The sequence below is a fragment of the Cornus florida genome, unplaced genomic scaffold, assembly GCF_030987335.1.
Source record: "Cornus florida cultivar Cherokee Brave unplaced genomic scaffold, ASM3098733v1 CherokeeBrave_3.0.0_Hap2_Chr06, whole genome shotgun sequence".
Classification (NCBI taxonomy): domain Eukaryota; kingdom Viridiplantae; phylum Streptophyta; class Magnoliopsida; order Cornales; family Cornaceae; genus Cornus; species Cornus florida.
In genome coordinates this window covers 93,962,677-93,989,951 of record NW_026775576.1, presented here as the reverse complement: position 1 = coordinate 93,989,951, position 27,275 = coordinate 93,962,677, and the positions used below count along the sequence as shown (strand labels likewise).

The 27,275-nt window shown below is 34.2% G+C and overlaps 2 protein-coding genes across 2 annotated transcripts; both read right to left on the bottom strand.

Moving 5' to 3' along the window:
• Nucleotides 1-10,163: 10,163 nt before the first annotated feature.
• Nucleotides 10,164-13,488, bottom strand: LOC132315037 (probable pectinesterase 15). The gene is made up of 5 exons (XM_059813799.1): nt 13,021-13,488; nt 12,724-12,895; nt 12,335-12,541; nt 11,795-12,045; nt 10,164-11,516 (listed from the first exon to the last, which is right to left on the bottom strand). Exons 1-5 carry the CDS (start codon nt 13,449-13,451, stop codon nt 11,315-11,317), a joined length of 1,263 nt encoding a protein of 420 aa, XP_059669782.1. The 5' UTR covers nt 13,452-13,488; the 3' UTR covers nt 10,164-11,314.
• Nucleotides 13,489-21,291: 7,803 nt separating this feature from the next.
• On the bottom strand, nt 21,292-23,532 carry LOC132315036 (probable 2-oxoglutarate-dependent dioxygenase SLC1). Its single transcript, XM_059813798.1, has 4 exons — nt 23,245-23,532; nt 22,537-22,784; nt 21,959-22,304; nt 21,292-21,867 (listed from the first exon to the last, which is right to left on the bottom strand). The coding sequence occupies exons 1-4, from the start codon at nt 23,530-23,532 to the stop codon at nt 21,622-21,624; spliced, it is 1,128 nt and encodes a 375-aa protein (XP_059669781.1). The 3' UTR covers nt 21,292-21,621.
• Nucleotides 23,533-27,275: the final 3,743 nt, after the last annotated feature.

Below are 27,275 nucleotides of genomic sequence, written 5' to 3'. Positions count from 1 at the left end.
ATAAATAATAAAATCTCTAAATTTTATATTTAATCATGCAAACAAGTAGTATAAGCATCACAAGCATGCTATATAACAAGAATTTAAACCTAGAACATCCCCTACCTCAATTTGAGATGAAGACCTCAAATCCCCACTGAAAAAAAAAAAGTGCTCTGAATCCGCCGAAATCAAAGGGTTATGCTAGGGACAACACGATCTACAAGAATCCGAAGAAAGCCCCATGAAAATCCAAACTTTACTTCAAAGCCAAACTCAAGAAATTGTCAAAAATGAATTCTAATAAGGAATAATGGTAGAGCACGACGAGGGGAACAACAAATGCTAAGGCCGAAGGATTTCTACCAAGGAAATCAAGTGGAGGAGAAGAAAGAATGAAGGAAGCCCCTTGGGCTCCCATGGCTGCCAGCCAAGAGGAGGAAGAAGGTCTGAAAATCTGATTTTAAAAATTAGGGCAACCTATTTATAGAAATCTCAAAAAGTGCCCCGAAAGGGCCCCGCTGGGTCCGAAAAAGTGAATTTTGAGCAAACGCTCTCAAACGGCAAAACTCCTTGAACAAAAAAGATTTAAAATAAGAAAATATGAATAACGGAAGAAACGGCGTCGAAAACTGAGTCCCGAAAGTTATGCCCCGAACAAGTTCAGCGGCAACCGGGTCTAGAAACTCTGAAACTGGAGAAAAACGACCAGAACGGAATTCTATGAATTTACAAGTCAACAAAAAGTGAAAATGAATCCCGTACGAGGATTCAGGCTCCAGACAAGACATTTTGTAATAACTTTCGTTAATTGCACAATGGCCCCTACAAAAAGGGTTAACTGCGAAACTGCCCCAGAATGAAAATATCTTCCAAAAGATATTTTCTTAGATGCCCCTGAAATAAAATATCTTCAAAAGATATTTATGAAAAATACCCCAAGAAATGAAATTAATTCCTAAGATTTATACATCCATGCCCCTATGGGCACCGGGAGCAACTAGAGTACTTTCTTGTAAAAGTAAAGATACGTATTTCGTGGAAACCACTCACGATAAGGATACGTGAAGTCAAAAACCAACTCCGAGCTTGAAAAGTGAGGTTGTGCCAAAAACTGACAAACGAAGATAAGACGAAATAGGGAAAATGACAGAATAGGGAAAAGACGAAATAGGGCATAGTGTCCGAAAAACGAAAAATGTGAAAATGACTCGGTCCTCAAAGGAAGTTGTCAATCCACATGAAAGAGTCTCAGAAACCAATTCTGAGCACTCGAGATGACACTAAGCGGCACGAAACCGAGCTCAGAAAAAAAAATTAAACGAAAAAAATTCGTTCGTAAAATTTCAGGAAAAAGGAAAGGAAGGTAAATGACTGGGTCATTACAACCTACCCTCCTTAAAGGAATTTCGTCCTCGAAATTTGGAACATACCAGAGAGAACAGAATAATGACCGAACAAAAGGTCAAATCCAAGGACAGCTCACAATGCACTGAAGGACAAATCCTGAAGTCTAAAGATCAACTAAAGGAACGCGAAAACATGAACTGAGACAACACCCCATACGAATCGGCACATTAACTCAACGTCAACCACCGAAAGAATCCCAAGAAAACGAAACGTCAAACGCGGTGAAAGAAGAGTGTGACAAGGCAGTACGAACTGTAACTTGAACCTGCCCACACTTACTCGTCAGTAATATAACATGGCAGTATAAGGCACTTGTTCGTAACATACTCCAAAAAAGAACTTTTCGAAACAAATGATGTCAATGTCAAAAATGATCATTACCAAAGGCACTACGGAAACTAGGCATCTGCGAGAGTTGGGGTAGCTAATCCCAAAACTCTGACAACAATGACACTGGCACCAATACGCTTAAGGCCTTAGATCTAGAAGGCATGAAGGAAAAGGAAATGAAACGGTGCCTCCTTGGCCCATGTCTCACTCCTGCAGACAAGGAAATGGAACGAATCGCAGTCCTTTACGCTCATATGAGCCTTACTCGCATCAATCGGCCGAACAGACAAGAAGGTTCCTGACATGGATCTTTACAAAATGAATTTCCCTCATCCAAAGAGGAAACTCATGAAACAAGAATGCATCCAAGGGATATGACAGATCCTACAAAATAATACCAAAACCAGACATAAAAGAAAACAGCTAGCATGCATCATAACAATGGACTATCTACTCAAGGTGCCACATAAGCAAACAGACATGTTATCAAATCAAAACATGTTATCAAGAGCATATATACACATAAAGTATGCTTAACGAATAATAGATGTCTCAAAACACCTAAGCATGCGAACATGTTATCATACAAGACATGTTATCAAACAAAACATGTTATCAAGATATAAATGACACATCAAAGCAAAACAACATGAGCATGATATGCACCCAAAACCCGTCGTCCAAGGTATTCGAAACTGGAAGCTCTGATACCACCTGTGATGACCCTGGTTTTTAGGCCAACGTGTCCTGTGATGAACCGAAGATTGACCCGATAACGGATCCGATAAGCGAAAGCGAACACAGAAAACAAGACTCTAAGAAGTCAAAGTGATCTTCCATGAGGTCGTGGAACTCAATGAGAACTGATGCGGAAACAAAAGGTCAAAAATATGACAAATAAGCCCCCAGGGGCAAAATAGTCATTTTTAAAAAATGTGGATTTGGGTGCCACCGAGCACACCGCTAGAAAGACAGCAAAAAATTAATAAATCTAGACTTAAGAATCACTTGATTCAGAGTCCGGATGAAGAAGATATGAAACTCCAAAGTTTCATAAAAACCAACTTTCGGGTTTCAAAACAGTACGGCAAGGGTAATTGACAAGGGGTAAAACGGTCTTTTTAGACAAAATTGGAGGCAACTGAGCATACTGATAGATATACTAGGAAAAATTAATGAATCTAGACTCAAGAATCACTTGATTCGGAGTCTGGATGAAGAAGATATGAAACGTCAAAGTTTCAAAAAAACCAACCTTTGAGTTTAAAATAAGTGCGGCAAGGGTACTTTACAAAGGGTAAAATAGTCTTTTAAGATAGAATTAGATGCAACCGTGAATACCGTTGGATAGACAAGCAAAAACTAATAAACTTAAACTCAAAAATCACTTGATTTGGAGTCAGGACGAAGAAGATATGAAGCCTCAAAGTTTCAAAAAATTAGACTTATTTTCCGGGTAAGAAATCTGGTCAGGAATAGTGTTTTAACAACAAGCACCAATTAAATTTTTTTCCAGAATCGAGGCTAAAAACGGACCCTTAAATGAGTTTTTCTGGAAAAATACGAAGAAGAAACCCCCCTTAAAATCACATTTCCTACCTGACTATGCAGAAGAAACCAAAAAAAATACGATGTAAAGTCCCTAAAATGCCCCTTGAACAGCCTAGGTCAAGATGGACCCAAAAAGCTGCTCCAAGCATTTTTTCCCAGAAACAGCCAGAACAGAGAGTAAAAAGGGGCTTGTAGATGAATTTTTCTGAAAAAACACAAAGAATAAACCCCCCTCAAAATTGAGTTTCCTATGTGACTTACAAGAGAATTAAGAAAAAAACGCAATGTAGAATACCCGAAATGCCCCTCCATGAAATCTGGTCATGGAGGTCCAAAAAGCTGCTAAAAGAAACAGAAAGCTGAACTTTGCGATCGATTTCCGGCACCAAGACGACATTTTTTGGAAAAACACGAAAAAGAAACCCCCCCTAAATCACATTTTCTATTCAACCATATTGAAAGAAGGAAATAAAACTGAATTAAAAAGTCTAGAATGCCCCTCGATCAGAATATGCAACAAAAACGCAAAATGAATTCGTAGGAGGCTCAAAACACAAACGATGAGGTTTTGCCCGGAAACGACTATACACGCAAACGTAACTTACCTATTTAGATGTGCTACAATAGTCCATGGCTTAAAAATATAGCCGATGCAAAATTCGACCCCCCCAACGGGCAAAAAGGCAAAAATGGACTTGGAATGGAAAACATGGAATCCAAAAATGTAAAATGGAGTCAAATGACCATTTGGCCTTTGGCCACACTTCAAACATGATTTATGAGACCCTATGAAAGAATGAGAATGAAATTCCCACACCCGATGCAACCATGGTGAAGTAATGACTTGCGATTTTTCAAGATTTTCACAATATTTCATGAAGTTAAAAAGTACATAGAATACAATATAATGGTCATTGCCCTCCGGCCTCATCTCATAAATATCAAATACATTGAAAGGAGTGTACTTAAGTACACATTACATACATGGAATCAAATATACATATTTTGACATATAAGTCTACAAAATGACATTTCATGCTAACATTTGCATGAAATGGAAACTTGAAAGCTACGCGACATCCAAGGAATGCTAGGCGTCACGAACCAAGTCTCCGTACCTGAAATATGCCCCAGTAACGTAGGGGTGAGTAACATAAAGCTATTCGTAGGAGATGAGCATGCATCAACCTAGCATTTTATAAATTTATCACCTTAAGGTGAAACATGTTAAAAGGGCTCATGCCACCTAACGTCTATGTCCAAGTAAGACTCGGGGAACATCCTAAGCTACCTTAGAGTCTAAGCAACAAGAATCATGATATACATACGTATATGAAACGAATCATGGTTAGAATAATCCAAAGAACACGACAAGGAGAGTGCTTGAGCATAGATTAACATGAATTGCATTTTCAATACAATTGAACTAGGTCTAGAGTAATCCATATAACATGACAAAAGCATATTTGAATACAAGTTAACAAGAATCACATTATCCATGCAATTCAACAACAAAAGAGCATGTTATACAATGCAATGAGGTTTAAGTTCTCAAAGCCATCAACTTAGAATCTAAAGCACAAAATAACAGTAGTGGTTCATGCCACCTAACGTCTATGTTATAAATGAATCAATAGGATCAATCATAAGCTTTATTAGAACGTCAAAACACGATTTTCAATATCGATACAATTTAACCAATATTGGAACTTCCAATACAATGCATAAAGCACAATTTCGCAAAGTTAACATCCTGTAACTTAAAATGGAACGAAAAATAAGAAACAACAAGTTACAACATCATCTAGTTATCAACTTGAAAATGAAATGCGAAATCAAACAAAGTGGATACTCGGACGTCACGCCGGATCAGACCGACAACATAGTTACTTTAGGACTACTAGCCCATGGGTAACCTCCCTATGTGCGCACTAGACTATATAGAGGGACTATCCCCCATACTAGAACCACGTCCTAGCCATAGTCAAACAACGACATCCCCAAGTTTCTAAAATCAACAAGTTGTGCAACAATGCATATATCAACAGGAATATGCAAGATAATCAACTATCTACCCAGCACAACCAAATTTGGAAACCTATACAATATATGCTCTAAATCCACAACTAATATGCTAGGATGAATGTCGAATCTTCAGTGTGCGATTCGTTACACGCTATGCATGAATGATGTTAAATATGAAGTGTGCAAATCATTACGCATGATAACAATATATTCAATATTGAAAACATAAGCTCATGAGTTTAAATACAATAACAAGGTAGAACTTTAATTAAATCATGCTAATTTAAATCCCAAGGTTCTAAAACAACTTCAAATAGTCCCAAATTAATACATGCAAGTAAACAAATCATGATCAATACAAATATCAAGTTAAAACCTTAATTAAGCTAATGGGACCACAAAATATATTTTAATTAATTCTTTAAATTAAAATCTCTATATTTTCAAACTTAACCAAATACTCTCAATTTAACATATCTTAGAGAACATGCCAAGGACTAATGTAATATCACATTACAAGTTTATTTCATTCAATTTACGACTATGTGAATTAATAACTTTCACTAAAGTTAAATATAAAATAAAAGTTGCAATTCTCATACAATAAATCCCAATTTAATACATGTGAACAACCATACTAAAACTTAATTTTATAGCATTCCACAATACAATTCCAAGTTGTATATCACCATGAAGATTAAATCTTAAATATGAAATTTAATTAAATAAAAGATTTCAAAACCTAACCAAATATTCTAAATCAAATATATGTGAAGCTATATAGCATATAAATCAAGAATATCAAGTCAAGTCAGAATTCAAATAGAGTGAATAGTGCACTCGGGGCAAATTAATTAATAATTATTAATTTTCAAAACACCTCCAATTACTTTCAAATTCAACTATGTTGGAGAGCATGCTAAGGTCTAATTGAATATGCTAATACATATTGATTTCAAGCTAGTTAAGGCCATGTGAATTAATCTTTCACCTAAGATAAATATTAAATAAAATCTTTAATACTTATTCAAATGTTCCAATTTTAATATACGACAATGAGCATATCAAGGGGCAATATAAAATCATGCTACATATTTAAACCAAGTCATGAGCAACCGGGAAAAGTAGATCCCGTACAAGAAAAATAAATAATAAAATCTCTAAATTTTATATTTAATCATGCAGGTAGTATAAGTATCACAAGTATGCTATATAACAAGAATTTAAACCTAGAACATCCCCTATCTCAATTTGAGATGAAGATCTCAAATCCCAACTGAAAAAAAAGTGCTCCGAATCCGCCGAAATCAAAGAGTTATGCTTGGGACAACACGATTTACATGAATCTGAAAAAAGCCCCATGAAAATCCAAACTTGACTTCAAAGCCAAACTCAAGAAATTGTCAAAAATGAGTTCTAATAAGGAATAATGGTAGAGCACGACGAGGGGAACAACAAATGCTAAGGCCAAAGGATTTCTACCAAGGAAATCAAGTGGAGGAGAAGAAAGAGTGAAGGAAGCCCCTTGGGCTCCCATGGCTGCCAGCCAAGAGGAGGAAGAAGGTCTGAAAATCTGATTTTAAAAATTATGGCAACCTATTTATAGAAATCTTAAAAAGTGCCTCGAAAGGGCCCCGCTGGGTCTGAAAAAGTGGATTTTAAGCAAACACTCTCAAACGTCAAAACTCCATGAACAAAAAAGATTTAAAATAAGAAAATATGAACAACGGAAGAAACGGCGTCGAAAACCGAGTCCCGACCAGAAAGTTATGCCCCAAACAAGTTCAGCGGCAACCGGGTCCAGAAACTATGAAACTGGAGAAAAATGACCAAAACGGAATTCTATGAATTTACAAGTCAACAAAAAGTGAAAATGAATCCCGTACGAGGATCCAGGCTCCAGACGAGATATTTTGCAATAACTTTCGTTAATTGCACAATGGCCCCTACAAAAAGGGTTAACTACGAAACTGCCCCAGAATGAAAAGATATTTTCTTAGATGCCCCTGAAATAAAATATCTTCAAAAGATATTTATGAAAAACACCCGAAGAAATGAAATTAATTCCTAAGTTTTATGCATCCATGCCCCTGTGGGCACCGGAAGCAACCAAAGTACTTTCTTACAAAAGTAAAGATACGTATTTCGTGGAAACCACTCACGATAAGGATACGCGAAGTCAAAAACCAACTCCAAGCTTGAAAAGTGAGATTGTGCCAAAAACTGACAAATGGAGATAAGACGAAATAGGGAAAATGACAGAATAGGGAAAAGACGAAATAGCACATAGTGTCCGAAAACAAAAAATGCGAAAATGATTCGGTCTTCAAAGGAAGTTGTCAATCCACATGAAAGAGTCTCAGAAACCAATTCTGAGCACTCGAGATGACATTAAGCGGCACGAAACAGAGCTCAGAAAAGAAAATTAAATGAAAAAAATTCGTTCGTAAAATTTCAGGAAAAAGGAAGGCAAATGACTGGGTCGTTACAGCGTTGATTACATGGAACAACTTCTATGTCGTTTTTGGATTCGTAATAGGAGAACTGATTCTTAGGAAGTCCTGCATTAAAATAAATAAAAATAAAAAAAAATACCGATAAAGTTCACATTGGGGTAGTGCGTAAATCAGTGATAGCATTGAAAAACTCCATCAACGAAGACCGGCGAAACCCAGAAGTTTAGACACCATGAACCCCGGCGAGCTCTAGTTCATAATAGATTAACCACCATTAACAAACCCAAAAGATCCAGCGGGCTCCGTTTAGGCAACTCAGTTTTTGCGAAAAAATCTGGCGAGAAGCTCCGGCGAGTTTCAAAGATAAAACAAGTCAAACGAAGCTTCAATCTGTTCGACCCAACTGCAGCTACCAGAAACTTCAATAACTTGAGCTCCATGGGTGTGAGTTGTGGTGTCCTTTTAGGAAAAAAAAAAAAAAGGGAAAGGAAAAAAAAAAAAAAAACGTGAGAAAAAAAAAGAAACAAAAAAAAGGACGTGAAAGAAAAAGAAAGAGGAAAAAAAAATCGTGAGGTTGCGAGCCATTGCCGAGAAGAAGGTGCTTTGCAAAGTCAATTCCTAAGGTGGGTCTTTATACTTTTCCCATTTCACTTTGGAAAAATGCGAGTGATAAGATTTTTAGTTGGAGTGGTCTTGGTTGCAAGAATATAAACTGCTTAAATGGCAAGAAATTGAATAGAGATTGTGTTAATTGCTTCAAAAAAAAAAAAAAAAAAAAAAGTGGAAAGATAAAAAAAAAAAAAAGGACGTGAAAGAAAAAGGAGAAAAAAATCGTGAAAAAAAAGAGAGAAAAAAAAAGGGAAAGAAAAAAAAAAAAGGAAAGAAAAAAAAATTGCATGGAAAAGAAAAAAAGAGAAAAAGGAAAGAAAAAAAAAAGGAAGGAAAAAAAAAAAAAAAAAAAAAAAAAAAAAAAGAGTGAAAAAGGAAGAAAAAAGAAAAAGAAAAAAAAAAAGGAGAGAGAGAGAAATCATACCGATTATTCAAGCAGAGACCGCAATCTAACAAGTCTCTAGAGACTTTAGAATTGATGGCAAAACCTATAACATTGGTGGTATATATCGGTAACAAAATATCTCCTGTTTGTACTAGGATTTGTATAATTCAGTTTAAATAAGAAAGAAAATTCCACTACAAAATTGGATAGAAGGCAAAAGAGGAAATCTTATAATCCAAAGTTAGATAAAAATAAATAAATAAATAAATAAATAAAAAAGGAAAAAAGAAAAGAGGAAAGTTGAATACTTCAATTCCCATTTGAAAAAGGAAACAAGTCCTGTCAAACTTGGGACTCGAAGTGGGGGCAATTTGTAGACCCTAAAATTTTAATGGGCTTTGATTTTGACAAATGGACCAATTAAATAGGGGCCTAATATTTAATTAAGTTATTTAATTGGCCCAAGCTTGATCCACTTAAATTATTTAATTAGCCCAGCCCAGATGGTTAAATAAACAGATAATTATTCATAATAAAATATATTTGGAATAATTATTTTTAAGGATAATTATCATAATATAACCGACCCGGCTCAGTTATGATTTTTTCCTTATCAGGTGATGACACGTGTCATCATCCTATTAATCCAAGAAGCCTATAAATAGAGGCCTGGAGGAAGGATGAAGGGGGACAAATTCAAAGTCCAGAAATCCAGAAACTCAAAAGTCCAGAAGTTGAGAGAATCATAAATCTAGAGGGCCAAAAATCCCGAAGGCAAACCTGAAGGCGAAAAACACCAAGCACATCCAAAGTCGTGCCATTCTTCACCAAATTCAACAAATTCTCTTATATCTGAAGACGAAGAACAACAAACACATCCATTCTCTTTTATCTGAAGACGAATAATAACAAGCACATCTAAAGACGTGCCGTTCTTCCTCAAATTCAACAAAGGATACAAATTCATAATTCAGAAATCTAGAAATTTAGACACAAATTCATACACGAATTCAGAAGTCCAGAAATTCAGACACAAATTCAGAATTCAGAAGTCTAAAAATTTAGACACGAATTCAGAATTAAGAAGTCCAGAAATCCAGAAACTCAAATTCAGAATCCAAACCCAAAAGCAGAACATCAAGCACATCCAAAGACATGCCGTTCTTCATCAAATTCCACGGTGATTAACAACAAGCACATCCAACGACGTGCCGTTCTTCATCAAATTTCACGGTGATTTAAGAATAAGCTCATGCAGCCTTTGGATCCAACCAACAACAAAAAGGAGATCGAATCAGAGGACCATTCTTTTTTTTTCTAAAGAATATTATTACAAGGATTGTACTCTAAATTTTTTAAATTAATAAAATATTATATCTTGCTCCATATTTTATCTTTATTTGCAAAGAACAAAATTTGTGTATACAACAACTACTAACGTATAAAAACACTAAATTGAAAAGTCTGATAGCAATGGCTAGCAGCTCTTTTGGGCATGACCAAATCAAATGGAATGTTACAATATTGAAATGGAACACATATAGCGATGGTTCCAACATCAAAATCATTGTGTGCTTTAATAAAATACTCGCGGCACTCTGTCCTACCTGCCGGAATAAAATGTCACATCTCCATTCTCAATTTTTCAACTAGCAAACATAATAAAACTGTATTTATCTCGACAGCAAGTCAAGAACTGGTTTAGGCAGAATTCCAACGGTTGAAACGGTCTCTACACGGAGGATGAGGTTTTATGGTTGTACGGAAGCTCTCATAAGCATCTGGGCCTTAGCAAGTTGGATTTGTTGCTGACTGAAATGGGTTTTTACACATTTGGGCCTTGCCCAATAAGCATCTGGGCCTAAGCAAGGTCGACTTGTAACTGAATGAAATGGAAAATGGATCATAAATATTATTTCCTTTTGGGTCTGTTTGGTTAGCCGGAATTTGATGGTGAAAAGTGAAAGGAAAAGAAAGTGAAGTAAAGGAAAAGAAAATTTAGTTTCTATCATGCATTTGGTTAGCATGAATTTTTTTAAAGAAAATTGTGAGAAAATATTGTTCCATGAGTTTGGATGCCAGGAAAGTGAAAAGAAAATGATTTTATATACCAAAACTATTCTTACTAATTTAATATAAATAATATACATAGCATAAAAAAATATATAAGATTGGGTTTTATATATATATATATATGTCCAAATATAAATTTGGTAATTGAATAGTTTTTTAATTTTTTTTAATTTTAATTTTTTATTTTAAAGTTGCAATATATATTAGGACTCTACTACTGCATTATATTAGTTCACTTCTTTTGTGAGTGGAAAAGGGACCTAATTTTAATAATCATAATCTAATAACAGAATTTTCTGAAAATTTTCCTATTCAGGCTAACCAAACAATTAAAAAATTTTAAAATTTTGTGTTTCTTTTCCTTTCTTGCTATTTCAAGCTAACCCTTTATTTTTTTAGAAACTGTTATTTTGATATCCCTATAACAATATTAACTAACCCGTATATACGTTTATACCCTTTGATGTCAAGCCTATTCTTACATGTATTAGTATATCTAAATGAAGTCTCTGTTACGAGAAGTGTGAGTAGAATTTAGGAAGTCGTTTGGCTGAGAAGGAAGCCAGTCGTTCCCGTCAATATATCCAACATCCATGTAAGGTGCTGCTTCAGATTGCTTTAGTTGCTTCCCGTACGAGACTCTGTATGCGTAGTTTGCTCCGGGTCCTACGCAATCGTACTCCCCAAAGAATACTGTCCTACAAACATGTACATTAACAACAATTAATCAATTTAATTTATCAAATAAATCTATAATTTTCTCTCTCTCACACACACACATTGAATTCTATGTTTCACCACCAAAGTATTTCACCTAGCTACCAATGAATTTCGTGTACTTATAATAGGAAATAGTAGTTTGGTCATTGGTGAGAATCTTTCTTCACTAATTCATGCAATATATATATATATATATATAAATAGATATAGATATATACATGCATGCATATATTAGCAATTAGGATCAACCACTGACTGGTCTCTAGAGGGGTCTCTCCAATCATTCCAGCCATCTGAAGCAACAACATCGGACATATATGTTTTGGAAAACACCACAGTAGCATATGCACCCCATGCTCGGCCAAGCCACACTCTTCCACTGCCACCAACTCTACAATTCACAAACGAGAACCCTGTCTTCTCGTCAATCGAATCCCTTCCATGAGCTGTAATGGCTCCACTGATCCCGGAAGATACTTCTTTCGCTATAGAATTTATCTTGCAATCCTGCAATGACCAATCGGTAAATTTTGTAAATTGGGCCATATAAAATATTGTCAGTAGTGGTTCATGCCTATACAAGTATTCATTAAAAAAAAATATTTGTATATTGGTGATGTAAACTTGAATTGTGGAGCACATTTACCAGAACGTCATTGTTGAGCTATAATGTAATGTTGCACTCATTTAAATTTGTATTTCTGATTGCATGATACAAGTTCAAATTAAAGAGCTCTGAAATTGGAATTAATCAACAAGAGGAGCCTATTTTTAATGGACTATTGGTTATATATACCTCGTAGAGTGATCTAGCATTTCCAAAAATGAAATCTATAGATCCTTGGATGAAACAATCTTTGAAATAATGCCTCCCTCGATCATCGTGGAGGGTGTCTTGAGCTCCATAAAATCCGCAGCCATAAAATGCAGCTTGATCTCCTGCAATCCTTAGTGCCAATGCCTGTGCTCCAACTTCTCCCGGGTCCGGTGCAGGAGCTGTGTTCTTTTTAAAGAATTAACCACAAAGAAATCAGATGAAAATCAATTCGAGTCTAAATGTGAGAGTATTCATTTTGTGCAAAATATTTTTCTACCTAACTAATGACCTTTAATAATTACAGACAAAAACAAAATTATTTAACTTGAAAAACAATTTCGATGTTCATCATGTTTTTGAAAGCTTACCTGAAAGCTAATGTTGTAGGCGGTGAAGTTGGGAGCAAAGATGGCAACTGTAGCACTATAGACAGTTCCTCCAGTAGAATTCGCGGTGTCATTCCAGGCAATGGCTGTGTTGAGATAACCGCTGCCTTCAAATATCACATTCGTCTTGTTAGCGCGAACCACTACTTTTTCCCTGCCACCATGATATGTGAAGCCAATTCAGTAATTTTAGAAGTTGAATGCATACGCCATTCAAGATGTATCAGCCAATGAAAAAGAATGTCAATAAAGGGCCAAAGTAACAAGCTAATTAATAACCTGTATGTGCCAGAATCAATCCTGATGAGGGTCCTAGTAAGGCTCGAATCAGGAACATAATCTACTGCCTTCTGCAAGCTGGTGAAATTCCCACAACCCTTCAAATCTACTGTCAAAACAAGGGACACATCATAGTCTGATACGAGCCTCGACTGCCATTTGATGGTTTCACATGTTTTCTTGGGCTTTCTTTGGTGGTGGTGGTGGTGGTGGTGGTGGTGCCTAGATGGTCCATGGGCAATCCGGTCTAGGACGGAGAAGTCCTCTAGACCACTTTGCTTGACAACCCTTTCGAGAAAATTAAATTCAAAGCTAGTTGGAGTGTTAGTAGTTGTTTTGGAAATAGGGACGATATAAAGAGCAACTATAAGAGAAACAAGTGCAATGGCAAAGGCAGAGAGCCAAAAGGAGGTTGTTTTGATTACACTCATGGTTAAGGCTATGAGGTTGCTTAGTGTTTTGCGTTGTTTTGAGTTGAAACAAGTTGTGGGTTGGAGTGAGCTAGGTATTAATTTAAAAGGGGTGAAGAGTGATGATTGGCGTAGGAGCTAAGAAATGTATGTGCCTTTATGTGATGTTTGTGCGTGTGGGGATTATTATTACAGCTTCTGATGTAAGTGGTCTGGTGGAAAGAGAGACTGTAGAAATAGTCATTGCAAAGTACACACTCAATGGAAATGGTCAGTAATAATCTCTTGCTAGGCCGTGAGTAAGAAACTTTCTTTACAGCAACTACAGTGGCAGTTAAATTTGATGTAAGTGAAAAAAATAGTTATAAAAAAAATATAGTAATTATATCAATGGTCACGTGAGATATTGTCCGTTTTTGACCCGAACCTGTATAATTTTATTCTTGAGTTTTAACCCAAAAGCCTCGTACCAATTGGAACCCGCATGGTTTTACTCTTGAGCTTTATCCCAAAAGCCTCGTACCAATTGGAGTGTACAAATTCTGCATGTATAAACGTCCTCATTGATTATTTTACTCTTAAATTTTATCCCAAAATGTCTCATACTAATTGGAGTATACAAATCTTACGTATATAACACTTCTCTTTTCCACGCCCAGGTGACGTGAGATTATACACCTGTCGCCCAGTGTATCCTACATGTATAGAATTTCTCCTTTCTACACCCATGTAATGTGGGATTGTGTACCTGTCGCCCAGTGTGGTAGTCTGCCAGCGCCTCTTGCACCCACTCACAAAATCGCCACAAGTTATATACATAGTGTGGAGAGAGTTTTTTTTATTAAAGTGAACAAGAGATCATTTCTCTCTTACACACACACACATAACTATATAGATTGATTTTGGTCATGAATATCATTATGAAAGCAGCATGTTGGGCGCGGGGGGGGGGGGGGGGGGGGGGCAAAATCGCCACAAGTTATATACATAGTGTGGAGAGAGTTTTTTTTATTAAAGTGAACAAGAGATCATTTCTCTCTTACACACACACACATAACTATATAGATTGATTTTGGTCATGAATATCATTATGAAAGCAGCATGTTGGGCGCGGGGGGGGGGGGGGGGGGGGGGGGGGGGGTTGTGCTAAGCTGAGACTTGACTTTTGTTAGATGGGAGGTGGGACAGGCAAAGTGTGATTATGGGATTCAAAAAAATATTAGAAAAACATGCACTTTAGGGGTAGTGCTTGAAGAAGATTATGCGCAGTTTACTTAGATTGCACTTTATCATACTGAATCAATTTCACACCCGCCAGTGGGGATTTGCAGATAAAAAAAAGTTTTTAACATAAATTTGAGTCTCCTTTTTAGTAGTAGTAGATTTTGGTGATATCTTCTTGGTGGCATTTTTAATAAATGCATTGTTAGACTCTGGCAAGAGCTTTTTGTGGATGATCTGATTTTCAGGCGGATGCATTCAAAGTGAAAACAAAGTGTTCAATTAGGATTAGACTGAGGAATACCCTAAATTCAATGCAATTTATTAAATCTGTAATTGAAATTCAATTCTTGAACCCGTCAAATATTTGAATTTGTGCAGGATATTTCGGAATGAAAATTGGATTAGGTTCGAGCTCAAGCAACCAAGTGACATTTATTAAAGTAACCTAAATATCAAGTTACTTTAAATGTTTTTTTACAATAACTATAATTTTAACTACCAGACAATGTTGCATGGTCAAAAATTCAAAATTAATCTCTTGCACATTTTTCACACCAAATATTATGTTAGAATTATATTCCTGCAATCCCATTGCGTAAAAAAGGAAGTTATCAAAAACTTGGGTAATCCCATACCAACAAGAAAATTAAATAATAAGGCATTGTCCAATGATTTAGTTGGTAGAATGTTAAGCTTCCCGAGCGGGTGTACCCATATTTGAGTCTCGTTTTTTTAATTTGTCAGGAAAATAAATAAATAAATAAAGATTAATAATAAAAGAAAATGGGGCGGTGCAATATGAGGCTTGGCTATGCCTTTTTGGTTTGAATCTTTTTTCTTCTCCCTGTATCTTTGCTTGAAATGGATTTTTAACTACATAATGGGGTTTGCTTCACTGCTTCAACATTGTGCGTTGAAGTCTCTTTAAATTATAATTATACAAAAATAATTTTGGAAAAATATTCTCATGGTATTGTCTTGATCCACAATTATAAATTTGCAATGTTCTTTTTCTACCGTAGAATCAGGGGCATACCAGAAAATTATGTAAGTATAGACTATAGTGAAATTTTATAGGTTATGTAATTGAAAAATAAAAAATTAGCAAAGTATAATACTAAAAATAAAATTAAAAAATCCGTCCCCCCAACCGAGTTATATCTAGGTCCGTGAGTAGAGTTGTTTTAGAAAATTTAAAACTAAAGAGAAAAGTGAGTTTATAATATGTTCCTTAGATTATATTTAATGGATATAATATTTGATGCGAAGAAAGTCTCTTACACCACAAGATTTCCATTCTAGTTCGTAAAATAAATAAATGAATCATTTTTTTTTCCCGAAAGGTCAAATAAATAAATGAATCAAGTTAGAACTATTATTATGTGACTAACCTTACAAAAATGATCTAAAACTCAGTTTGGCAACTCCATTCCATTTCCTAGATTTGGATATTCTTTCAATTGTAGCAAGGTCTAAGAAAGATGTGTTTGGTTTGTCATTCATTACTAAGGTAAAGGAAAGAGTGAAGTGTTGGAACTTGGAAAGGACTTCTTCTATGGAAAAGAATTTCTTTTGAAGGCAGTATTGCTATAATATGATGATCCAATTAGGCTCAGATTAAAGTGTAATCCAATAAATTACTAAGGCCTGGCCTATCTAAAGCCCAACCAGTTGACTGATCCAAATCTGAATCCACTCATGCCTATACCTACTTCACTGGCCCAAAAATAAAAGGCCAGCGGAGCCCGACTCATTGGTGATTCTCTTAGTTCTTGTTTCTAAAATCCTTAGCCAAGTCAATCTCGTGACAAGGGTTGTGAGTTTTTCACATCTAACCATGGATTAAAAAATGTGTTTAATGATGAATCATTTTTCACAAATTTTTAAAAATTGTCTCAAATCAATGGTTAAATTTGTAGAGTTCAAATTAATCTTTCGTTTAATTAGGCTCCGTTTATTTCGATGTAAAATTTTTTTTTTTTTTTATTTTTTAATATTTGGCAAAAGTCTAGGTCGATATTGGCATAGGTCTAGGTCGAATTTATCAAGTGGGGCGCGTACAATAAGTTACCGAAAATTAATAAATAAATGATTTTTGTTATGAATTCTAAATAATAGGATGATAAAGATGAAAAAAAATATGTTATGGGAAGAGTGTTCTTCAAATCAAAAGCCCCACATTGATACACAATTTTGCATATAATACAAGTGTATCACTAATGATTCATTAATTTGCAAAATATTCACATTATGCAATGTTTTAGAAATAATTCATTGGCAAAAGCTGAGGTTCCAAACACACGTTGCTTCTCCCCCACTCGAATTTGAAATTACAGCTTTGTGAAATCAATGGAGAGAGAAATCAAGATGATTCACATGAAATTTACTTCAGATGGGCAAAATAGTAAGAAATTTTGAATCAAAATAATAAATAGGACTAGAAAGGAATTTGGACAAAAAAAAAATGAGAGTCCGGTGAAAGTGGGATTGGACATAGTTGGCCTTCATTTGAAAGCATGAAATTATAATATCTTGAAATTAAAAATAAAAAAGAAAATTAATTTAAAATTTGACCTTATCTTTTTCCAATTATAATTCTGAAATACGAAACAGAGTGTGGCCCAGAGGGACCTTCCAGCCCTTCCTCGTCAATATGTTCTAAAGATTTCTTAACCCTACCAACAAACACAATAGTGGTAAACATAATAGCCACGTTACTTTTGAAATTTAGACTTTATCCATTCCTTATGGAATCAACCGTCTCATGATTAATATCTAAGTGGGGATCCTCTTCAGTGCACTGCCGTGGTGATAGGATGAATCCATTTATAAGCCAAAAGTGGTAAACATAAAAAAATAATAATAATAATAATAAATTAAAAAAAGAAGAAGAAGGAAAAAAAAAAAAAAAAAAAAAAAAAAAAAAAGTCACGGACGGTAAACATTTATATTTTATAAAAATTATATATATAACTCTTATTTTATTTTATTTTACAAAGTTTTTATAAATAACATGAAGTCAACATTCTCATAATTAAATTCTGAATGGAGATCCTCTTCAGTACACTGAAAGGGGGCAAATAGGATCAATCCATCTATAAGTCAAAAATAGTAAACATAAAAGTAATCGACTCCATAAATTTATATTTTATATAAATTATATGGAGTCAACACTCTCCTGATTAAATTCTGAATGAGAATTCTCTTTAGTGCCCGATTCTTAATTTTTCTACTTAGAATTATTTTGGTACTACATTTGTCAAAAAGTTATGCTACACATAGTAAAACGCATGATCTTGGTTATCTAGTCGTCAACTCTACACAACAGTAAAAAAATAAAATAAAAAATTTGTACCCTCTCGAATGCATTCAAGAGAAACTCATTTGAAGAACCTCCCTTGTCTGCATTCCAGAGAGAATTTCGATGAACTTCCCTTTTGGTATTTAGAGTGTATGTGCATCACTAATAGAAAAATGTTTTTGATGAGAAGAGCTCCACTACTAAAATAATAAATACTTGTTTTTGGTAGTTTACCAAAACGAAAATAATTAAATTATTAGTAGTAACAGAGCACAATTGGCTACAATTTTAATTCCAAAAGTCACCCAGATATATGTACCTGGTTAAGATAAAAAAAAAACGGTTAAAGTTCAAAATCAAATCTGATAGTTGATGTTAATCCTGTACATCCCACATAAATTAATATGTTATGCTTCTAAATATCAAACATGTTCACATCACATGCCAAGCACCAACTAAAACCAATTCTTATATAAATCACCCTGTCTACAACTTTATAAACCTCCCTCTCTGTCTCTCCCTAACCAACCAAGTTCTTTCAATTAGGTTGGGAATTGGGAGTACTGGCCCAAGTGGAGCTCAATTTGACATTTAAGTTTACCCACTCAAAAGGATTGGATTAGAACAAATGAGTTAGATTTAAAAGTATTACATGGGGGACTTCATGAGCTTAAAGTACTGGGATATATATATATATACAAACCTCTGATGAATCCAACAGAACTTTTCAAAAGTACACACAGCATTTAAAGTGGAATTATTTAAATTTTGGCCAGCATAGGCCTACATATTCATTATTAGTAGAAACTAATACATACTAAAAACTTGGAAGGAAAAAAAAAAAAAAATACATGAAAGAGCATAATTTGACTCGCCCTTGTGAAAATTTCCTCAGACCTCCTGATAGCACGTACCAAAGAGACTCTAGGGAAGCGAAAAATGCCAAAGGATCGAAGTTGCCCTTTAAGAGAAACCGCCTTAAGGAAGGCGATTTCTTGACTTGAAAATGTATAGACACCACCTCTAGTGACTGAATCGGATGTCACGCGCCACCCCGGTCATTTAGGATTGAATTGCCGGTAATGCGGACCAGGGTGGCCGGAGATCGGAAGCCATAATATGGGGGGAGGTGCAATACTAAGAGGGTTTGACGAAGAAGGTTGGGTTTGTTGTTATAAGGATGATTGTTGGTCATGAGAGCAATGAACGAATGAGGTGACTCAAGTCCTAATATGTGGCCACTTTTTGCTAAAGGGAAGAAAAAGAAGGTAGGAAGAGTGCATGTTAATTAGCATCTCCCAAAGCATATGCCATTGGCACCTTAACTGCTCCACATCATAGGTGTCTTTTTCACTTTAGTGTTTCTTTGGCGTTTCCTTTATTGATTCGAGTGAGATTTCATGTTTTTTTTGTGACACAAGCAGTATAATTCATTTTCCTTTTTCTTTCTTTTTTTTTTTATTTATTTATAAATGAAAGGGTTAGATACTATATTTATTACGTTATACTTTGGAAGAATTTTTATTTTTTATAACAATTAGAAGAAGGATTTGGCGTTTGATTTATTATTTGGTTCTAATTTAAGTTTTTGGTTGAGGACTTAAAAATAGATTTTTTTTTTTTTTTAATTGGGGTGTCCGGATCAACTTGAGCACATCTCAAAATTTATTATTCAATTTTTTTTTATTTTACGGATAGGTAAAAAGAAAGACATAAATTAATTAAATAACTCTCCAATGAGTTTTTTTGACAGAATAAATGATCAATATTGTGGATATATGAAACGTCATTTTGGTGGAGTTAATTATATTATCCTCTTATGTGAATTCAACCCCAGTTGCCACACTCATCCGCCCATTAAATCACCCACATTTATCCACCCATTAAATCACCCACATTTTGGAGTCGACATTTTGGAGGTTGGTGATTGTTGATACAAATTTTCCTCTCCTACCTATATATAACATTAATAATCACTGTAATTATGTATATGTAATCTATTAATGGTTAATTATTCACCTAAATATACACATATTTATACTCTTAACTATTTTAGTATCTTCTCCAATCTAATTACTAGAACTCTTCTTCACCTAAGTAAATGTACACATATTTACACTCTTAACTATTTTGGAATCTTCACAAAGATTAGCAGGTATAGAGAATCTGTCACTCCAAAATTCACTGAAAGGAATAACCCACTGGATTATCCAATATCTGCAATGTGTGGTTGAATTTTAAAAAATATATAAATTATATCCAAACAAATATATATTCGTATTTTTCATTTTTTTTATGTTGAACATTTTAATGTTTTTAAACTAGAAAAGCCAACTATATACATATGTTGACTAATTATGGTGACCAAAATTAAGGCTATTAAAAATTAAAATGTGAATTCAATTCGCCACAAGTTAGGTTTTCATTAAGTTTATACCGCTCATCATTCTGCATGAGCACAATGAGCAGGACCACCATTGTGTAATGACAGATTTTCATTTTCTGGCGTCAGTTATCTGTTAATTCACCTTTCAAAGATATGGGTTCTAAATTTATTTTTTCAATCTTCATCACTTCCCACTGTATTATAGAGGTAATTTTTTTAGTTTGGTTCTGCCAGTATAGATATTGAAGCAGAATTATTCCCAATTCGAACCCTGATCATTTTCAATCACCAATATATATATATATATATATATATATATATTTCCAAATAAGTGAATTGTATTGATGTATAACAATGTAAAAACAGGACACTAAACATGTAGCAGGCCAATTAAGCCAACAAAAACAGAGCAGGAACCTCTAACAAATACAACTTGCAAGCAAAAAATTAAAATAAATAATAATAAAAAGAAAGTGCTGAATCTGCCGATTAAACCATAGTTGAGGATGCATGAACCATACATTTGCTGATGGCCATCCATAACAATGGTTTAGTTGTTGAAGGTAGAACATAAAATGTCTATCAAGGGGAGAAATTATTAAAGGGTTAGAAGCTTGTTCTTGATGGCCATCCATAAAATAAAATTATGCTTGGTAATAACATTTTCTGAACCACACAACCTTTGACCATGCAACAGGGATGTAGGGGATCATTATTTGTTGTTGATAAGAAACCACTACCCAGGGTCTAGCAAAATGTGGGTGGTTTTGAGAGCAAGAATGAAGATAGACGTACCTTCTAATATTATTTATGAACAAAGTGATTGCTGTCAGACTCACTCAATTCGGTTATTATAGCACCAAGCATAACTTCACAAGATAATAGTTGAATATGTAAATTCATCAACTAAAGCTGTTATGCCACTATTATAAATCACAATGAGAGGGAAAGTCGTTCAATTACATACACCCCTTAGTCGAAGTTGAGGTTGCCATATTTTTTTTTTTTTTTAGAACTTTGGCTTGATGGTGGTCCATTAACTGACTATATTATGAATAGTAACAAGAAATAATATATAGGTGATGATACATGAAAGAAGATGAAGAGAAAGGAAGAAATAATTTTCAAATTGTTATTAAATATTCTGTAATTTCGAATAGATTTCATCTAAATTTACTGATCTGCTTAATCAAGATAAAAAAAAATTAAAAAAAAAAAAAACAAATTATGCTACGAAAGTCTATTTTATTTTATTTTTTATTTTTCTGGACGAGTTCATATCAAGTCAATTTCCTAGACTCAAGGAAATTCTTGTTCTTGGGCTCACGAGATGCAACGTATTCAAGAAAAGTAGCAAAATCTGTGTCCTTGTACCGTCTTGGATTGGCTTTGTTTATCAGTTTTGGTAATGGCCGAATCACACTCTTGAAAGGAAGACTATGCAAAGTTGCCACTGAAATACGAGATTTCAAGGAATTCACTAAAACTCTATGTAGCACACTCTTGTACCTTCCATTGCTAAATATCTGATATACAAAACCAAATAAAAAATAAATCAACATTACTACTTGTAAAAGAAAAAATATGGAGTAGATTAAAGTGATACCAGAAACACACCTCAAGGTGATCACCAACATTGACAACGAAAGAATTGGGCATTGGTTCGATTGTGACCCATTTTTCTTTGAATTGTATCTGCAGACCCTCAACCTCGTCTTGGAGAAGAAGTGTGAGGAATCCGTAGTCCGAATGGGGCGGAATTCCTAGCGTCAAATTGGGTTCCGGGCATGTAGGGTAGCAATTGATAACCATTAGATGGCTTCCATCTTCGAATTCTTCTAAAATATCATCCTCATTCTGTGTCTTGTTCTCCATGTTTGTTAGTCCAAGGCTCTCTAGAATGGCTTCCATTAGCTTTAGGAACAGAAATTTGGTTTCTTTCACATAGTTAACAGCCAATTTTCTGTTTGAAAAATAAAATATTTTTTTTCATTATATTAATATACTACTGGTATATATATTAATTAAAATAGCCCAATAGAAAGTATTTGGTGTTAGCATTATCAACATATTTTGATATGTTAAGAAGCAAAAAAAAATGAACTTTAAAAACCTACTCCAACAGTCTAATGCTTAAGGCACACTGCTGTGGTGTGTGTGTGTGTGTGTGAGAGAGAGAGAGAGAGAGAGATGACCTCAAGTCGATGGGAGAAGAAGGCCAATGAGGAAGAACATCTGAAAGGGGATGGCACATTAACTTCAGAAAGTCTCTCCAACAGAAGACGCCATCTTTTGTTTGGTTAAAGCTAGTCCCGTATCGAACTGGTGACCGCATATCCGCGGACATGTACTTCTCTCTTTCCTCATAAGGGAGCTCAAAAAACCTTCTACTCACATCGATCATATTGCTTGTAACATCACTTGAAACTCCATGGTTTACCAGCTGCATCAATCCAGTGAAAACACACCTTTTCAACTTCTTAACTGATCATATTTATATGTACAAGTTAAAGGAAAATGCTGCTCTAATTGATTCTAATTTTTCAAACTTCGGAGACAATGGTAGTTTTAGTCACACGACCTAGGGGTGCACAAAAAAATCATTAGAATTGGTGGAATCAACCAGACCGGACGAATCAAATCGTAGGGTTTTGATTCAGTTATAGTTTGGGATTTAAACGAACTACAAACCAAACCAAACCCATTATATATATATAGGAAGTTCAAAATTATAAAACCCAACCATACGGATCATTCACGATTTTCGGTTCATTTCTGAACCAGACCAAACCGAATTGTTTGCATCCATTTCACATCAAACGAAGTTTAGGCTGTTAATTAATTGTGTACTTTGCACTTTTTCAATAAATTATATATAAAGAATTAGAAATATATATATATACCTGAAAGAATCCATATTGTTCACAAGCATTGGCGAGGGACTTGAGGACTTGGGAGCGGTTGGGACCTTGCAATTCAGCAAAATCAATGATGGGCAACTTGAGATTAAGCTGAGATTGGTATGGTTTTGCTTTGAATGAATTTGGTCGGTCTGAAATGGGCAATATGTACTTCTTAGGAAGTTTTGTAATGCCATTTTCACACAAATGCTTCACTCCTTTCTGGTACCGGATTTCTAATTCATCGTCCTCTCTCTTACTCTCAGATATCATTACCATTGTAGGAGACATATTTCTATGTAATGCTACTATATGTTAGAGAGGGAGAAAGAGCTAAAATGAGATGAAGTGGTGATTTTGAGAAGGGGGATTGCATAGTATTTATAGGGAGAATTAAGAGTAGCAAGTTTTCAGATTGGTTTCCATAATACCAAAACAGTTGACAATACATAGACATATCACAAAGGGGTAGGGACACACGAGACGCCTCCAGACTATTATTACTACAAACTTCTCAACTGTTCTGTAATCCCTTGTCCTCTCTCTCGCTCTCTCTCTATGTGTATATATATATATATGTGTGTATTATATATAAAATAGTGGCATATCAAGTCTGACTTTTTGTAAACACCTCATTCTAAACCGGTCTCTTTCCAATCTTTTGTTCTCACAATTTGTGTTATAACTCCTATTTAGTAGGTTCCATATATAGTTCTTTTTATATATTTATTTTTAATTTAATTGTTCCGGTAATACATTGCCTTTAATCATCTTTAAAGTACAAGATTATCTACTTATCACATTATTTTGACTTTTGACCATGTCATCAATAATATATAATATCACTCAAAATTACAAGTCTACCCAAAGCCATCAACATATGTTTAGCTTAAATGAATGGGTAAAGTGGAAAAAAAGAACACCTCTAATATTTACATTTTGGAAAAATAAAACTCATATTTTTTATGTTGTGTATATAAATCGGTTAAGTTTGAAAAAATGAGCAAAGAATGGCTTATGTTGTGTATATAAGTCCGTTAAGTTTGAAAAATGAACAAAGAAAGATTTCAAGTCACTATTAAGATATAAAATTTTAAAAGTACCTTTATTTCTTTTGATAATGCCCTTATATATATATATATATATATATATATATATATATATATATATATATTACCCTTATATATATATACATTGAACTGACACCGAACATATTAAGTGGTTGCCGCTGTTCAATTACCAACAGTGATGATGAAAAAGAAACCCAAAAAAAAGGGATAGTTTATTTATTTCATATTTAATTAGTTTTTTACTAATTTTTGTATTCAGTTATAAGAGGATATTTTAATATTTTCAGCATTCAAATTGTTGTTTCCTCAAAAAGCAAATGTTAGGGACTTTTTAGAACATATAAGAGTTATACACTCTATATATATACCATATAGATATTTCTCGTTTGCGACCCTAAATAGATTAGAAACGCTTTTAGATTGAAAACTCAATTTTACATATGTTTGGACCTTGGAGGCACAAAAAACTACATTTTAATGATAAATATTTCAGCATGGTAGGACTTTTAGCCTTACAAAAGGGGGGTAAATTTCATCTAGACCCTCTTAGGTTATTCTATACTTGAATTAGGCCCCTCAAATTTACATATCTTCATTCCGACCTTACACGTCAGCCGGTTGAGGGTGTTGGTGAAAGGAATGAAATGACTTATCTACTCGCATTGTTGATGGAAAGTGTTACATTAAATTAGAGGGAATCGGGAGGACAATCTGCACATTATAAATTACTTTTCTTCATGATGTCAATAAAAAAGATAAGGTATAAACTGATGTGTGCAGAAAAAGTAATGGGCCTGATTAAAGATATGCTAAGTTGGGGGGTCTAACTATGTATAACCAAACTCACAAAAAAAAAAAAATTTGTAGTAGTAGTAGAGGTAGAACTGTATGAAATAAGTCTATTTGTGGAAAAATAATTTTTTAATGAAAAGTCATTTAAATATTGTATCCCGACATGAAAGCGGATCAAAAATTACAACAATGTTAAACGAATATAGGATCGGACCTGAAAGAGAGTTCTCTACTGTCATCTAATAACACAGAATTAGTCTAATATCACCATCATTTGTTAATTTGATTAGTCGCTATTTGATTGATGATTTAAGATGAAGTTGATTGCGTTATCTTTAAAAAATTTGCAAGTCAAATGATAATTTATCATTTTTCTTGAACTGCTATATTGTCACAATTTGGTGCAATGTAAGCTGGCTCTTTAAATTGCTGCAATAATATATAAACACACACATATGTGTGTGTGTGTGGACATTACAATAAATGTACTACCCAATTGAAAGGTGGAGACACTTATCGGTTATGTTCCGATTATAATGCTCGTTTGACATGCATGCATGGAATATAAAAATAATGAATGAAAGAATAAAGTAAGCAAATTTTAAAATAAAACCCTTAAATAGCATACGCAAGTTGCAATTAATTTTCCATTGTTGTTTACACGTAATATCAATTTATATTGTCTAATATGTGGGTTGTATAATATTGTTTTTAGCATACCAGCATTAATTCATGTATTTTGGACGACTTTTGGGCAGTGACTACGTCAAAAGAACCGACCAATCAATAAATTCTTCCTATACAAATATTATATTATTGTGGTGACACTGAAAAATTAGATAATTAATAAAAGACGGTACTAAACATAAATTTTTGACCTTAAATGTCAGACGAACGACTTTTAGATCTTATTTTATGTTTGAGAGTAACGATACCTTGAATTTGGGATTAGAAGAGATTTAGTTCAAATTTTGTATTAAATTTTTTTCAATCCTAAATTCAAGTAGCCAAATCCAAACATAACATTAAATATGTCTTTGAATTTCAATTGAACATCTAACGGCGTAAAAGTCCTCACCTTTTGTTTTCAGCCAATCAGCCAAATATCTCGATTTTAAATTATTTTTCATCAATACATTATTTGATGGTAAGGTTGTCATTGTGTTGATGACCGCCTAAATGAATATCCTTTCGAAGAAATAATATTGTTTGATAGAAAATTTTTAATTTGCGACAAATTCACCGTCCATCCCACTCAAAACATGAAAACCTAAATATTTATTGATGTATCAAAGCCATTGACCTCAACCTTTATATACGTACTTGATTGATTATAATACAACTTTTGTATATAGAAAGTTGAATTCGTGTACAATTTGATAGTGGTGTCGAATAAGTCTAGTACTACTAAAACCCAATTAATTTTATAACATAGAACCTAGTTGGATACCAAAGTTATGTTTGTGGTTAGGGCTTTGTTTCATTACCAAGGTGAGAGACTAAGTGCCTCCCAACAAATAAACAAAGCTTAGTGGAAACAAAGAACACTATTACCATTATTATTGAAGTTTATATATATATATATATATCTGTGTGTGTGTTCCAATTGGGCTTGTTTTGAAACTAATTTTTTGTACCAAGGTGCCCTCCTAGCTTAGGTCACTATGCCCTTAATTTTGAGACACCATGGACCTATGTCCATCCTCTAGCGATATATATATATATATATATATATATATATATATATTGCATTGATTAGAATATATATGCAGTTCATCATGGTTTCAAAGGCCTTCGTGTCCTTGAACTGAAGTTGCTATTATCCACTTAGGTCTTTGTGCCCTTGTTTTATAGGAGTATTCTCGTGAGGCACGGGTGGTGACCTGTGTTTCTCTCTGTGTGAGTCAATCTTTAATGAATAGATAAAGTGATGGTTTGTGGTGAGAGTGTTGCCAAGCTGGACCAAGTCTAAACAGTGTTTTTGCTCTGTTTGCTGATTTGTCCTTTGCTCTCCATTCATTGCATGGTTCAAATTCTTTTCATCAAAAGAAAAACAAAGTCAACTAATTAAAATACAAATAACCAATAAATAATAATCGGAAGACATTATTAGGTAACATCCATAAGAATATATTATTAGTCATTCTATTTTTTATCATCCGTTTAGTACTG